The 14,147-nt window shown below is 45.4% G+C and overlaps 1 protein-coding gene across 1 annotated transcript in view; it reads right to left on the reverse strand.

Annotated features, from left to right (window-relative positions):
* The window catches only part of col27a1b (collagen, type XXVII, alpha 1b), a 740,056-nt gene that overhangs the window by 644,033 nt on the left and 81,876 nt on the right, over positions 1 to 14,147 (reverse strand). The window contains exon 3 of the mRNA XM_070863596.1: positions 12,677 to 14,097. Within this exon, the coding sequence (XP_070719697.1) occupies positions 12,677 to 14,097 (1,421 nt within the window). The remainder of the gene's footprint in view (positions 1 to 12,676; positions 14,098 to 14,147) is intronic.

Below are 14,147 nucleotides of genomic sequence, written 5' to 3' on the forward strand. Positions count from 1 at the left end.
GAGCACTGCCATCAGAGGAAATTCGCAGGCAGCTTACAAGTTATCCACGCTGTTACACCGGAAGCTCTGGCCTGGATATCCAACTTAGATATTGACATTTGATTGACTTTGTTACTACCATACAAAATAAGAAGGGAGAATTGCAGAATGTGGGACCTAGATGGCTGAAGGCACAGCTGCTAATGATGGAAGGAAATGAAGATGATGAAAAGGAGGCTAGAGTGAGAGGAATACATAGCTCAGGGGGGTTGTAGGGCTGGAGGATGCTACAGAGATAGCGAGAGGTGAGGTCATGAAGGAATTTTAACAAGAAAGAAAAAGAAAGACTTACATTTATATAGCACCCTTCATGACCTAAGGATGTCCCAAAGGACTTTACACCAATTAAATAATTTTTAAGTGTAGTCACTGTTGTAATGTAGGAAACACGGCAGCCAATTTGTGCACAGCAAGCTCCCACAAACAGCAATGTGATAATGACCAGATAATCTGTTTTTGTTATGTTGATTGAGGGATTAATATTGGCCACAGGACACTGGGGATAACCCCCTGATGTTCTTTGAAATAGTGCCATGGGATCTTTTACCTCCACCTGAGAGAGTCGGGACCTCGGTTTAACGCCTCATCCGAAAGACGGCACCTCCAACAGCGTAGCACTCCCTCAGCACTGCACTGGAGTGTCAGCTCAGATTTTTGTGCTCAAGTCTCTGGAGTGGGATTTGAACCCACAACCATCTGACTCAGAGGCGAGTCAGAGATGAGGATGAGAATTTAATTTGGGGCACCGAGAGCCAATGTAGTTCAGGAATTACAGGGCTGAGCAAGACTTGGTATCAGCTAGGATACAAGCAGCAGAGCTATGGATGTGCTGCAGTTTATGGAGGATGGAGGTTGGAAGGCCAGCCAGTGGTAGCATGCAGATGAGGAAGAGGAGGGGGCCAAGGATAGATCCTTGGGGGATACCAGAAGTAACAGTGCAGGGACAGGAAGAGAGCTATTGCTGGAGATGCTCTACTTATAATTGGACAGGTCGTAATTTATTCTTTACCAACCACTGCCCAATACCCTCCCTTTTCACTCCAAAGTCCTTGAATGTGTCACCTGACAAATCCAGGGTCATTTTTTTCCCCACAACTCCATGCTCGAGTCTCTACAATCAGGTTTCTGCCTGTGCCCCAGCACTGAAATGCCCTAATCAAAGTCACAAATGGCATCTTTTGTGAATGTGCTTCAAAATGCTTTTTTCCAAAAGCTATTATTGGTATTAGTGACCTTTGCAATGCAACGTGATGTTAACCAATGGACGGTTCCATACTAAGTAATGCTTTGTTGCAGATTTAATTAAATCCTAGTTTCTCATCTCTTTTAAAAAAAACAATGAGTAAATCATGTTAGTAAAATAGTATTTTGTGAGAAACAAATTAATTTGTTGTTTCATCTTTTTGTTTTGGCAATGTGAAACGGCTGGATCCAATTCAAAATTCAATTTTTTTTAATGTCTTATTAAACTGCCACAGCAATAACTTCTGCAGTTACTGTCAAAAAAAAATCACTTTAAAGCTGCCACATAATTTCTTGCAGGCTTGTAAGTAAACTTTGTGGCTCTTTCTTGAGGTTATTTTGAACTTCATGGATTTGAACTTCCTTAAATATTATGGTGGGGCCGGGGAAATATGGGAAAAGGTGCTGTGTGGCATTAATGACTGATAGTCACAATATCATGTCCAGCTCAGTGAACCAAAGTAGAAGATCACTTTAACTTAGAATTGCCATGACAGTGGTAAAATTAAATAGTACTGACAATCACTAAAGAATCTGTTCTGTTCAGTACAAATTACAGCCTTCAGCAGCCTTTATCAACCAAAAACAGCAATTAATCCATTCATAGTCAGCAATCTATGATATTCAGCTATACTATCAGAAAGCAGTATCTGTAATGGAACTGTAGCGTAAAAGCTCAACATTAGCTGATGGGTTACTTTTCTAGATTCAGTCGTGAATTATACGGTGAATTGTATGGTAAATGGTGGAGGTAGTTGCCCAGTAGAAGTAAATGAGATAAAGAGTAGCCACACTAAAGACAGCTATGTGGCATTAAGTAACAAAATGAGGGGGAGAAATTTGCATCGTTTGTGCCGACCCGGAGCCACTACCTCCTCCTGCGCAATTCAGCGAGGGTTTGTGGAGGCGCGGACCAGGTAGCACCCTGCTCCCACCAGTAGAGCTCCAGGCCGCTGCGCCAGTGACGATGACGTCATTGGCGTGCACAGCAACCTGTTTTCGCCCTGCAGTGGAAATTTGGTAGCGCCCAGTGAGGCTGCCGCTGCACTCCGCTCGCTGGGTGAAAACTAAAAGGGAGATGTGGCGCCGACATTTTGGAAAATGGCCGACTTAATGGTCCGGCCTTTCGTTGAAGATTTCGCGAGGTCTGCTTCTGTGGCGGGCTGCTGCCATTGCACCCTGTTCCTCAGTGGTGACGTGGAGGCCCCTCTCCCCATTGCAGAGCTCACAACGTGCCCTCCCCTTTAATGAAAGGGGAGGGCCATGTGATCCCACCCGTCGCTCCGCGTAGCGCTGGAAAATTCCCGCACTTTGTGCACTGGTCCCACCCGACATTGTGTTCCACTTCCTCTCGGGGGCGGTACCCCCAATTTTGCGGCAGGGGCGGGACTTCCACGCCGGTGCAACAAGACCCGCTTCATCTCGGTTACTGCCCCAACCAAATTTCAACCCCATGAGGCAGTGGCATATTCTCAGGCATACTTTCAGTATGACTTGCAAGAAAACTGCAAAAGTTAATAATTTGCTCGTTGAAAAGTGAAAGAGAAATAAAGCAGAGCTCACCAATAACTGGGATTGTTTATTGGGAGGAAAAGAAAAGTGATGGGCTGCACGCAGGAAGACATCTGGAGGCTTGAGAGAAAATTAGAAATGGCTACTGAGCGCCATTTAAACTAGGACACAATGGAGTCCATGCTTAAATACAGAAAACTAATGTCTTCAATGAGAAAAGGTTTGCGATAGGTTGACTGACCAAAATAAGGAAAATGACTCATCATTTTACGATGATCATAAGGGCGAGCACAGACATGGAAGGCAACAATGATGGGCTATTTTGACCAGCAACTGGGAATGCTGAATGGAAATTATTCTGATTTTGTCAGTGCAGGTTGTAACTACTTTCTGACTCAGTGGAGGAGAAATTCAACTCGTGCTGGTTTATGAGGCAAAATGGACATTGTCGGCCTGAGGCCTGATCGCAATGGACTCAGGCATCATTTGCATCAAACCAGCGAGTTGTGAACAAGTTTCATATTCTCAGGAAATTCCAAAAGAACTTCACAGTCAATTAATTATTTATATGATGTAATCACTGTTGTTTTGTAGGCAAATGCAGCAGCCAATTTACACACAGCAAGGTCCCCCACAAACGGCATTGAGTTTCCAGTGGTGTTGGTTGAGGGATAAATGTTGGCCAGAATACCTGGAAGGTCAAGGGCAGCAGGCGCATGGGAACACTATTACCTGCAAGTTCCCCTCCCAGTCACACACCATCCTGACTTGGAAATATATCAGCCGTTCCTTCATCGTCGCTGGGTCAAAGTCCCGGAACTCCCTTCCTAACAGCACTTTGGGAGCACCTTCATCACACGGACTGCAGTGGTTCAAGAAGGTGGCTCACCACCATCTTCTCGAGGGTAATTAGGGATGGGTGATAAATGCCGGCCTTGCCAGCGACGCTCGCATCCCAGGAACAAATTTTTTAAAAAGCGGGAGAACTCTCCTTCTTTTCTTCAAATAGTGCCATTGGATCTCTACGTTCATCAGCAGATGGTCACTTGGTTTAGCATCTCAGCTGAAGGACAGCACCTCCGACAACTCTTTCTGCACTGCCCTAGATTATGCGCTTGAAACCTGGAGTGAGACTTGAACCCACAATCTTCTTCCTCAGAGGCAAGAGTACTACCATTCAGCAAGCTGACACATGGGAGAGGAAGTTGCTGAGCCCCCAAGGCTAAACTGGCCACAGCATGAGGACTGAGAGGAACCTCATCTACTCCAGCGCAGTACTGAGGGAGTGCCACATTGTCAGAGGTGCCGTCTTTTGGATGAGATGTTAAACCGAGGCCCCGTCTGCTCTCTCAAGTGGACGTAAAGGATTCCACGGTACTATTTTGAAGAAGAGCAGGGAAGTTATCCCAGGTGTCCTGGCCAATATTTAACCCTCAACATAACAAAAAATAGATTATCTGATCATCATCACATTGCTGTTTGGGGGAGCTTGCTGTACGCAAATTGGCGGCCACATTTCCTGCATTACAACAGTGACTACACTCCAAAAAGTACTTAATTGGCTGTAAAACGCTTTAAGACGTCTGGTGGTCGTGAAAGGCGTTATATAAATCCAAGTCTTTCTTTTATAGGGACTCAGGGCTATGAAGCCTGAGCTTAGGAACATTACTCAAGAATATGCCTTGAGGATAAATAGACAGACATTCTTCAAAAAAAATGATGTGCAATATCTAGAACAAGTGCATACTGAAATGTAACAGAGTCAATGTAAATAAAAACGCACTATAATTGTACAACAGGAAAATTAAAAGGCTGATTAAGAGAAAAAATATTGAAAAGCTTGTAGGAAGAAGGGACGGTAAACATTGGGCTGAGTACAAGATAATACAGAAGCAACTTCAAACAAGAGGATGGGATGCCAAGGAAAACTGGAAAGTGATACAACAGCAAAACGTGCCAAAGAATTCTTCCAATACTATAACAGCAAAAGAGTAAAGTAAAATTTAAAACCCTAAGCGATACATACAGAGCTGAACATGAGCATCATTGGACAAAGTAGTTGACATGCTGACTAACTTATCCATGGAGCTACTTAACCAGGAAAGGTACCAACAATATACCATTGAACAATAAAGAGATGTTGCATATGCTCTGGCTCTTTGACATTAGTGAAACATACAGTCCAGCTAAGCTGAAAATCAATGATGCATTGACAAAGTAGCTATTCTGCGCATGCGCACACGTTTGTTGACTGCTCAGCCAGTCACGTGACGTTCACAAGATTCAATACAACCCCAGTTAATTGAGTTCAGGTTCTCCACAACGAGGCGTGCAGTTGTGAGCCTGATGGATGAACTGGTCGGGTTCAGTTTGATTGTTAAACCTTTGCTAATAAACCAGCTAGTTCTTTACAGCAAATGTGTAGCTGTGAATTCTTAAGCAAAGAACCCATGAAGCAAATACACTCTGAACACTGGGGAGGTCCAAACAGGCAGGAAATAAACAAATGTAGTCCTCATATTTAACAATGTTGGTAGACATGTATCTGGCAATAACAGACCCATTACCCCGACCACAATAATTAGAAAACAAACTGAATCCATAATCATGAATAAGGCTGTTAATAAAGCATACAGGTTTGTGGGCTTTATAAATAGACGCATAGAATACAAAAACAAAGAAGTTGTGCTGAATCTTTATAAATGGTGTTGGCCTCAGCTGGAGTATTGTGTCCAATTCTGGGCACCACACTTTAGGAAGGATGTCAAGGCCTTGGAGAGGGTGCAGTGGAGATTTACTCCAGTGATACCAGGGATGGGGGAAATTTAGTTATGTGGAGAGACTTAAGGTTGAATTGTTCTCCTTAGAGCAGAGAAGGTTAAGGGGAGATTTAATGGAGATGCTCAAAATGATGAAAGGTTTTGATATAGATAAGGAGAAACTGTTTCCACTGACGGCTGGGTCGCTATCTAGAAGATGCAGATTTAAGGTAATTGCAAAAGAACCAGAGAAAAGCTGAGATTTTTGTTTACACAGCAATCTGTTATGATCTGGAATGCACTGCCTGAACGGGCATTGGAAACAGATTCAACAGTAACTTTCAAAAGAGAATTAGATAAATACTTGGAAAATAAACTTTTGCAGGGCTACGGTAGAAGTGCGGGGGAGTGCAATTAATTGGATAGCTCTTTCAAAGAGCTGGCACAGGCACGATAGGCTGAATTGCAGCCTATATGAGTCTATGATCATCAAAAAAGAAGAGTATCTGAAGGGTATAAGAATACCTAACAATGGACAAGGGGAAATCTTGCTTGACCAACTTCACAGACTATCTGAGGTGCTCGTGCAGAGAGCCGGAATGGGCTTGACAGGCCGAATGGCCCCCTTCCGTGCTGTAACCATTCTATGATTCTATTTTCTATGAAAGGGAGGCCACATGATGTGAAATAGCTAAGATCGTATAAAGGGAGCTAGACAGGGTTCTGACCTGGACTGATGAACAGCAAGTGTACAGTCTGTTATGTATGTAAACATTGCAACTATGTAAGACATGCCACCAGAGGGCGCAACTGTTGGAGGCCCAAGGGTCACCTGCACACCTTGTGCAAGGGAGTATAAAAGGTTGTCTGCCATGCTGCTTAGGTACTCTGGAGTTGTATTAAAGAGACTAAGGTCACATCAGTTTTAGTTCACAGTACTCAATCTTGTGGAGTTCTTCCATATTTAACAATTGGCGACGAGTAACAGATTACGAACTTTCACACGGTCAAGGGTTGCCATTGGTATTTTAGAGAGATTTGTAGAGGGTGATGATTGGGAAGCCTTCGTTGAGTATCTCGACCAGTACTTTATGGCCAACGAGCTGGATGGGGACGATAAAGCGATCAAGCGCAGGGTGATTCTCCTCACCGTGTGTGGGTCCACAATATACGGCCTCATCAAGAATCTGCTAGCACCGGAGAAACCAGCGGAGAAGACATATACAGAGTTGTGTGCGCTGGTTCGCAACCACCTCAAGCCGAAGGAGAGCGTCTTAATGGCCAGGTATCGCTTCTACACGTTCCACCGCTCTGAGGGCCAGGACAAGGCGAGTTATGTCGCCGACGTGAGACACCTTGCGGGAACTTGCGAATTTGCTGAATTTTTGGGGGAAATGCTGCGGGACTTTTTTGTGCTTGGCATCGGCCACGAGGTCATTCTTCGCAAGCTGCTGTGCGCTGAAACCCTAGACCTGAGCAAGGCCATCACGAAAGCCCAGGCATTCATATCCACAAGCGATAATACCAGACAGATATCTTCCCAACATCGAAGCTCACCGCCAAGTACTGTGCATAAAATAACGTTGCTAGCAGGCAGGGCCTTCACGTCTGCAGCTGCAAGACCTAGGATGACTCAGAGTCCGTCATCGGGTGTGAATGCAAATCCATTAGCACCATGTTGGCGCTGCAAGGGTAAGCATCGAGCCCATCAATGTCGATTCAAGCACCACGTGTGCAAAGGCTGCGAAACAATGGGGCACCTCCAGCGAATGTGCAAGAGTGCTGCGATTCACCACGTGGCAGAGTCGGCAGAGGATGATCGATCCGGTGCGGATCACGCAGAACAAACGAGAGGCAACTCAACCCGAGGAAGAAGTGTATGGGTACACACCTTCACCACCAAGAGCCCTCCTATCATGCTGAAAGTCAAATTGAATGGTATTCCGGTATCAATGGAGTTGGACACGGGGGCAAGTCAGTCAATTATGAGCCAGACGGCTTTTGAGAAACTGTGGGGCAACAAGGCACCAAACTGAGCATGATTCAGACAAAGCTGTGCACCTACACCAAAGAGCTCATACCAGTTATTGGCAGTGCGACAGTTAAGTTATTGTACGATGGAGCTGTGCATGATTTATCACAGTAGATTGTACCATGCGATGGCCCAACGCTATTCGGCAGAAGCTGGCTGAGAAAAATTCGATGGAACTGGGACGACATCAAAGCACTATCTTCAGTGGATGATGCCTCGTGCACCCAAGTGCTGAGCAAGTTTCCGTCGCTATTTGACCCAGGCATCGGCAACTTCACAGGTGCCAAGGTGTAGATCCATCTAATCCCCGATGCAAGGCCCGTTCATCACAAGGCTCGAGCGGTTCCATATATGATGAGGGAGAAAGTCGAGATCGAACTGGACAGACTTCAACGAGAGGGAATCATATGTTCAACGAGTGGGCCAGTCCGATTGTTCCGGTGTTGAAAAGCGATGGCAGAGTCAGAATCTGCGGAGACTACAAGGTAACGATCAACTGAGTCTCGTTACAAGACCAGTACCCGCTACCCAAGACGGATGACCTGTTCGCAACATTAGCGGGGGGCGGGGTGGAGAAGTCATTCACCAAGTTGGACCTAACCTCCGCCTACATGACACAGGAGCTGGCTGACTCTTCGAAAAGATTGACGTGCATCAACACGCACAAAGGACTGTTTATATACCACAGGTGCCCTTTTGGGATTCGTTCGGCTGCTGCCATTTTCCAGAGGAGAGTCTGCTTAAATCGATTCCGCGCACCGTTGTGTTTCAAGATGACATCCTGATCATCGGTCGTGACACCACTGAACACCTGCACAACCTGGAAGAGGTTCTAAGTCAACTGGACAGAATGGGACTCAGGTTGAAACGCTCCGTGTATTTTCTTGGCGCCAGAGGTCGAATTTTTGGGGAGAAAGATTGTGGCAGACGGCATCAGACCCATGGACTCAAAGACAGAGGCCATCAAGAATGCACCCAGACCACAGAATGTGATGGAGCTGCGTTAATTCCTGGGACTCCTCAACTATTTTGGTAACTTTCTACCCGGGTTAAGCACTTTGCTGGAACCATTGCACATGTTGCTACGTAAGGGTGACGACTAGGTTCTAATAAGTTACTTGCACTGTGTGACCTGTGTAAACGATTAGTGCCAGCTTGTGATGCATCTTCGTACGGGGTCGGCTGTGTGTTATAGCAAACCAATGTATCGGGCAAACTTCAACCGGTTGCATATGCGTCTAGAAGTCTGTCTAAGGCTGAAAGAGCCTACAGCATGGTCAAGAAAGAGGCGTTAGCCTGTGTATATGGGGGTTAAGAAAATGCACCAATGCCTATTTCGACTTCAGTTTGAGCTTGAAACTGACCACAAACCGCTCATTTCACTTTTTTCAGAAAGCAAAGGTATAAACACCAATGCTTCATCCCGCATCCAAAGATGAGCACTAACATTGTCCGCATATGACTATGTTATCCGCCACAGACCAGGCACGGAGAACTGTGTTGATGCCCTCAGTCGGCTACCATTGACCACTACTGGGGTGGAAACTGCGCAGCCCTTGCTTCTGGTCATGGATGCTTTGGAGAGTGAGGGGTCACCCGTCACTGCTTGCCAGATCATGACCTGGACCAGCCAGGATCCTGTGCTATCACTTGTAAAAAGTTGCATCCTCAATGGGAGCTGGTTGGCCGTTCTCGGGGTAATGCAAGATGAAATTAAGCCATTTCACTGACGCAAAGATGAAATGTCCATCCAGTCGGATTGTCTCTTATGGGGTAATCGCGTGGTTTTGCCAAGAAAAGGCAGGGAAATATTTATAGGCGACCTACACAATACCCATCCAGGCATAGTCATGATGAAGTCTATAGCCGGTCATATGTTTGGTGGCCTGGCATTGACTCGGACTTAGAGTCATGTGTACACCAGTGCAACACTCGCTCGCAATTGAGCAATGCACCAAGGGAGGCTCCATTGAGTCTGTGGTCATGGCCCTCCAAACTGTGGTCCAGGATCCATGTAAATTTTGCTGGCTCCTTTCTCTGAAAGATGTTTTTAGTTGTAATGGACGCTTACTCTAAGTGGATTAAATGCGTAATCATGTCATCCAGCACATCCACGGCCACCATTGAAAGCCTCCAGGCTATGTTCGCCACCCATGGCTTGCCCGACGTGTCCTTGTCAGTGACAATGGACCGTGTTTCACCAGCTCAGAATTCAACGAGTTTATGACCCTCAATGGCATCAAGCATGTCAGGGCTGCCCCATTTAATCCTGCATCCAACGGTCAAGCAGATCGGCCAGTCCAAACTATCAAGCAGAGCTTGAAACGCATGACAGAAGGTTCCTTGCAGACCCGCTTATCTCAGGTTCTGCTCAGCTACCGGACGCGACCCCACTCGCTCACTGGGGTTCCCCCCTGCAGAATTGTTAATGAAGAGAGCACTCAAAACCAGGCTCTCCCTAGTCCACCCGGATTTAAATGATCATGTGGAAACCCGGCGTCACCGGCAAAACATGCACCACGATCGCGCGGCTGTATCGCGTGACATTGATGTTAACGACCCTGTGTTTGTCCTTAATTACGGTCATGGTCCTAAATAGGTTGCTGGCACTGTCTTGGCCAAGGAGGGGAATAGAGTGTTTATAGTCAAACTATTGAATGGACAAACGTGCAGAAAGCATTTGGATCAGACCAAACTGTGGTTCACCGACAACCAGGAACAACCTGAAGAGGACATCACCATCATCGACCCACCAACACACACCCAACCAGCAATCGACCTCACTGTCAATTAAGAGGATGAACCCACCATTCCCAACAGTCCTGTCAGACCAGCCGTGCCGCAGTGCAGCAATGGTCTGACCAATTCACCCATACTAGAGTTTGAACTCAGACGATCAACCAGGGAGCGTAGGGCCCCGGATCGTCTCAACTTGTAAATAATTTGTATCAAAGACTTTGGGGGGGGGGGGGGGGTGGGGAGTGATGTTATGTATGTAAACATTGTAACTGTGTAAGACTTGCCACCAGAGGGCACAACTGTTGGAGGTCCAAGGGTCACCTGCACACCTCATGCAAGGGAGTATAAAAAGTTGTCTGCCCTGCTGCTTAGGCACTCTGGAGTTATATTAAAGAGACGAAGGTCACATCAGTTTTAGCTCACAGTACTCAGTCTTGTGGAGTTTTTCCATACTTAACACAGTCAGTATGTACAAATGATAGGACTGCATGCTGGATGTAAGAAGCCTGTGGACTTCATGGTGGGTTAGAACTTCCTATAGATAAGTTAAGGATGTAGTGGTTTCACTTATAATTACATTATGGGCTGGATTTTCGGCTTTGCTGGTTTTGGGGTGGTAATGGCGGCGGTGAAGTAAAGTTTGTGCCCGGGAGCAATTTGCGCCTCAGTCATCAAAAATGTGGGGCAGAGTGCTTAGGGAAGCTAAACATCTGGCCTGGGAGCACTCAGAGAGGCATGGGGAGAAAATAACTTGGAAAAAAACCACCAAAAGCATTCCCAATATATAGCCCAAAGAATTTTACAGCACAGAATAGGTACCATTCGTCCCATCAGGCCTTCTGCTCCACACAAGCTTCCTCCCATCTTTCTTCCCATAATTCTATACTTTAGAACATCTGATTACATTTGTATGACAATGGAGTTTACAATTAATAATTGAGTGCAATTCGGCACTTTAAATAACATGGGACTACATCGAGAATATCAAATAGTGCAATGTACTTTTACTATTTAGCCCATGTTACAAATATCATATTACAAATTTCAAGCCTCAATTTTGAGGAGAAATCTTTTTACCCAAAGGGTGGTGGGGGTCTGGAACTCACTGCCTGAAAGGCTGGTAGAGGCAGAAACCCTCACCACATTTTAAAAGTACTTGGATGTGCACTTGAAGTGCCGTAACCTACAGGGTCATGGACCAAGAGCTGGAGAGTGGGATTAGGCTGGGTAGCTCTTTGTTGGCTCGCACGGACACTATGAGCTCAATGGTCTCCTTCCATGCTGTAAATGTCTATGATTCTATGAAGCCAGATCTGGGAGAAGGGGGGAGCAGTTTATAAAGGCTTCAAGCACCCAACGTGATTTTTAACCCTTGATAAAGAGTACACGTTGGGGTTAAATCAATCAAATACTACAGTCCCTGCCCGAGTACCATCAGAGGGAAATTTGCCACACAATGTATTTTCTGCTGACAGTGGTATCTCTGGGAATCCAGAGGCATCACAAAAAATGGTATTGGACATATTCAAAACACAGAAAATGTAACTGTGCTGGCAAGTTGAACCATTTTCTTGTAAAATGTAATGCTCTTGTGGTATTATAACCCTTATTTCTAATAGAATGTGTTCAGCTTAGTGGAGGAACAGAGATGCTAGCTGAAAGGATTGGTTTACTTCCTTCTTATTTATGAGTGGCTGTTGCTGGCTGCCTATTTTGATTTTGCGATTGGTAGTTTTCATTCCTGCTGGCTACCTGCTGACAGGTATGTTGCCTAAATGTTACGTTGTGATTTGTTACCTTCTTATGAACATGAAATTTGACTCAAACATGTACAACAAGTGTGACAGACGCTATGTATATCAAATGTGATGCCCGAGGTGTGATTCAGGATGTATGAAAGACAAAAAACATGCACTAATGAATTAATCAATTAATTACATACATTTGGAATTAAAAAAGCTAGTATCAGTAATGGTGACCATGAAACTACCGAATTGTCACTAATGCCCTTTAGGGAAGGAAATCTTCCGTCTTTACCCGCTCTGGCCTATATGTGACTCCAGACCCACAACAATGTGGTTGGCTCTTAACTGCCCCTCTGAAATGGCCTAATGTGCTACTCAGCTGTACCAAACCGCTATGACAAAGTCAGCACTGTGTGAGAGTACCTTCACCTCAAGGACTTCAGCGATTCAAGAAGGCGGCTCGCCACCACCTTCTCAAGGGCAACGAGGGACGGGCAATAAATGCCGGCCTTGCCAGTGATGCCCACATTCCACGAAGAAATCATTTATTTTTTTTAAAAACGACACTCACACAGACTTTAAATATAAGACAGATAAATGAGTCTTACCATTAGTCCAGGGTCCCCTTTTATACCTAGAAATCCTTGAAGCAGTGGATCAATGGTAAAACTTTCCATCCCAAAGGTCTGATATCCATCTGTGGCGGCGGGTGTTACAGACATGGCAGTGTAGGTATCTGTGGAGTATGATGGAATTGTTGTAGGCTTTGGTTCAGTTTCCTTTGCTGCTGGCTGCTTGTTCTGTCTGTGTAGCTGTGTTTCCACAAGTGCTGTTGAGGTGGGTTTCTGGGTCACAATTAGACTCTTGGCGGATTGGTATTCTGTTTTTTTTTTCACCGGCTTTATTGGTTTTGAAGTCGCTGCCACAGTTACAGTTGCTTTAGTTTTCTTTTTGGTATCTTGCTCGGTCGTGTGGTCAGTGGGGCTTTGGCTAATCTGTATCTCCTGCCTCTCTAATTTTGCATTGTTTTTTTCCGCTGACTTGCTTGGAGCTGTGCGAGATAGCATCATGGCAGGGGTTGTGGTTGGAAGTTTGATATGTGGAGGGAACTGGAGGAGCTCAGTGCTTGGGAGCAGCGTTGAGGTTGCCAGCTGTAGGTGAGAGGAGACAGTGCTCTGGTGTTGTATTGACAGCACAGTAGGTAGGGTTGTGGTTTCAAAAGCTGAATGTTTACTGGTCTGGATATTGAGGTTCGGCATTGTTTGAGCCATGCCTATTAAGGCTGCCCTCTCGGTATAGTTGTCATCCTTTCTGGTCCCTTGAGGCAGCATAAATGGAGGAGGAGAGATGGCAGAGGAATTGGGAAAACGTGGTAAAAGAGGAAGTAGGGGGAAAAGGTTCGGCCGGTAGATGTCCGCCTGCCTGCACTGTTTTTTTATGTATTTGCAATAATTGTGAGCTGCTTTGGCAGAGGGATAAATATCAAATTGACAGATGGCTCCTTCAAACTGGACTGAGTTTTGGTTCATTTTCCCCAAAAGAAAGGAACCTTCTCGATCTAAAGAATCTTCTTTTTTGAAATGCAAATTTGCATTAGTGCGATTCTTCCCACAAGAAGTATATAGAGTAACCTTTCGGCTTCTGATGTTGATGGCCATGTGGTGCCACTGGCCATCGTGCACATCGTAATCAAAATATACAGACTGTTTGTGTCCTACATACACAATGATTTTGCCCGGTATAAACTGAACACCAAGCTGCAGTTTTTTCTTCTTATTTCTAACAGTAAATAAAAAAGCATTGTTGATGCGATGCGAGCACAGGCTCAGAACTATGGCGAGGTTAGTGCCATATGAGGCAGGAATGAGTGCTGCGACAGGTGCTTTGATGCGTGCTCTCTGAGTGAGGATAACGCCCGATTTGAATGGAATGACCCCCTGAGGAACCGAGTGGGACGTTGTAGAAGATGACGATGACAGTGTTTGTGCTTTTTTCCCAGTAAGGCCCAGCCTTTGGAGAATGTCCACATCTGAAAGATAAAATGACAAAAAAATAAATTAAGAATTAAGTCTACACAGA

Source organism: Pristiophorus japonicus, chromosome 20 (genome assembly GCF_044704955.1).
Source record: "Pristiophorus japonicus isolate sPriJap1 chromosome 20, sPriJap1.hap1, whole genome shotgun sequence".
In the NCBI taxonomy this organism is placed as follows: domain Eukaryota; kingdom Metazoa; phylum Chordata; class Chondrichthyes; family Pristiophoridae; genus Pristiophorus; species Pristiophorus japonicus.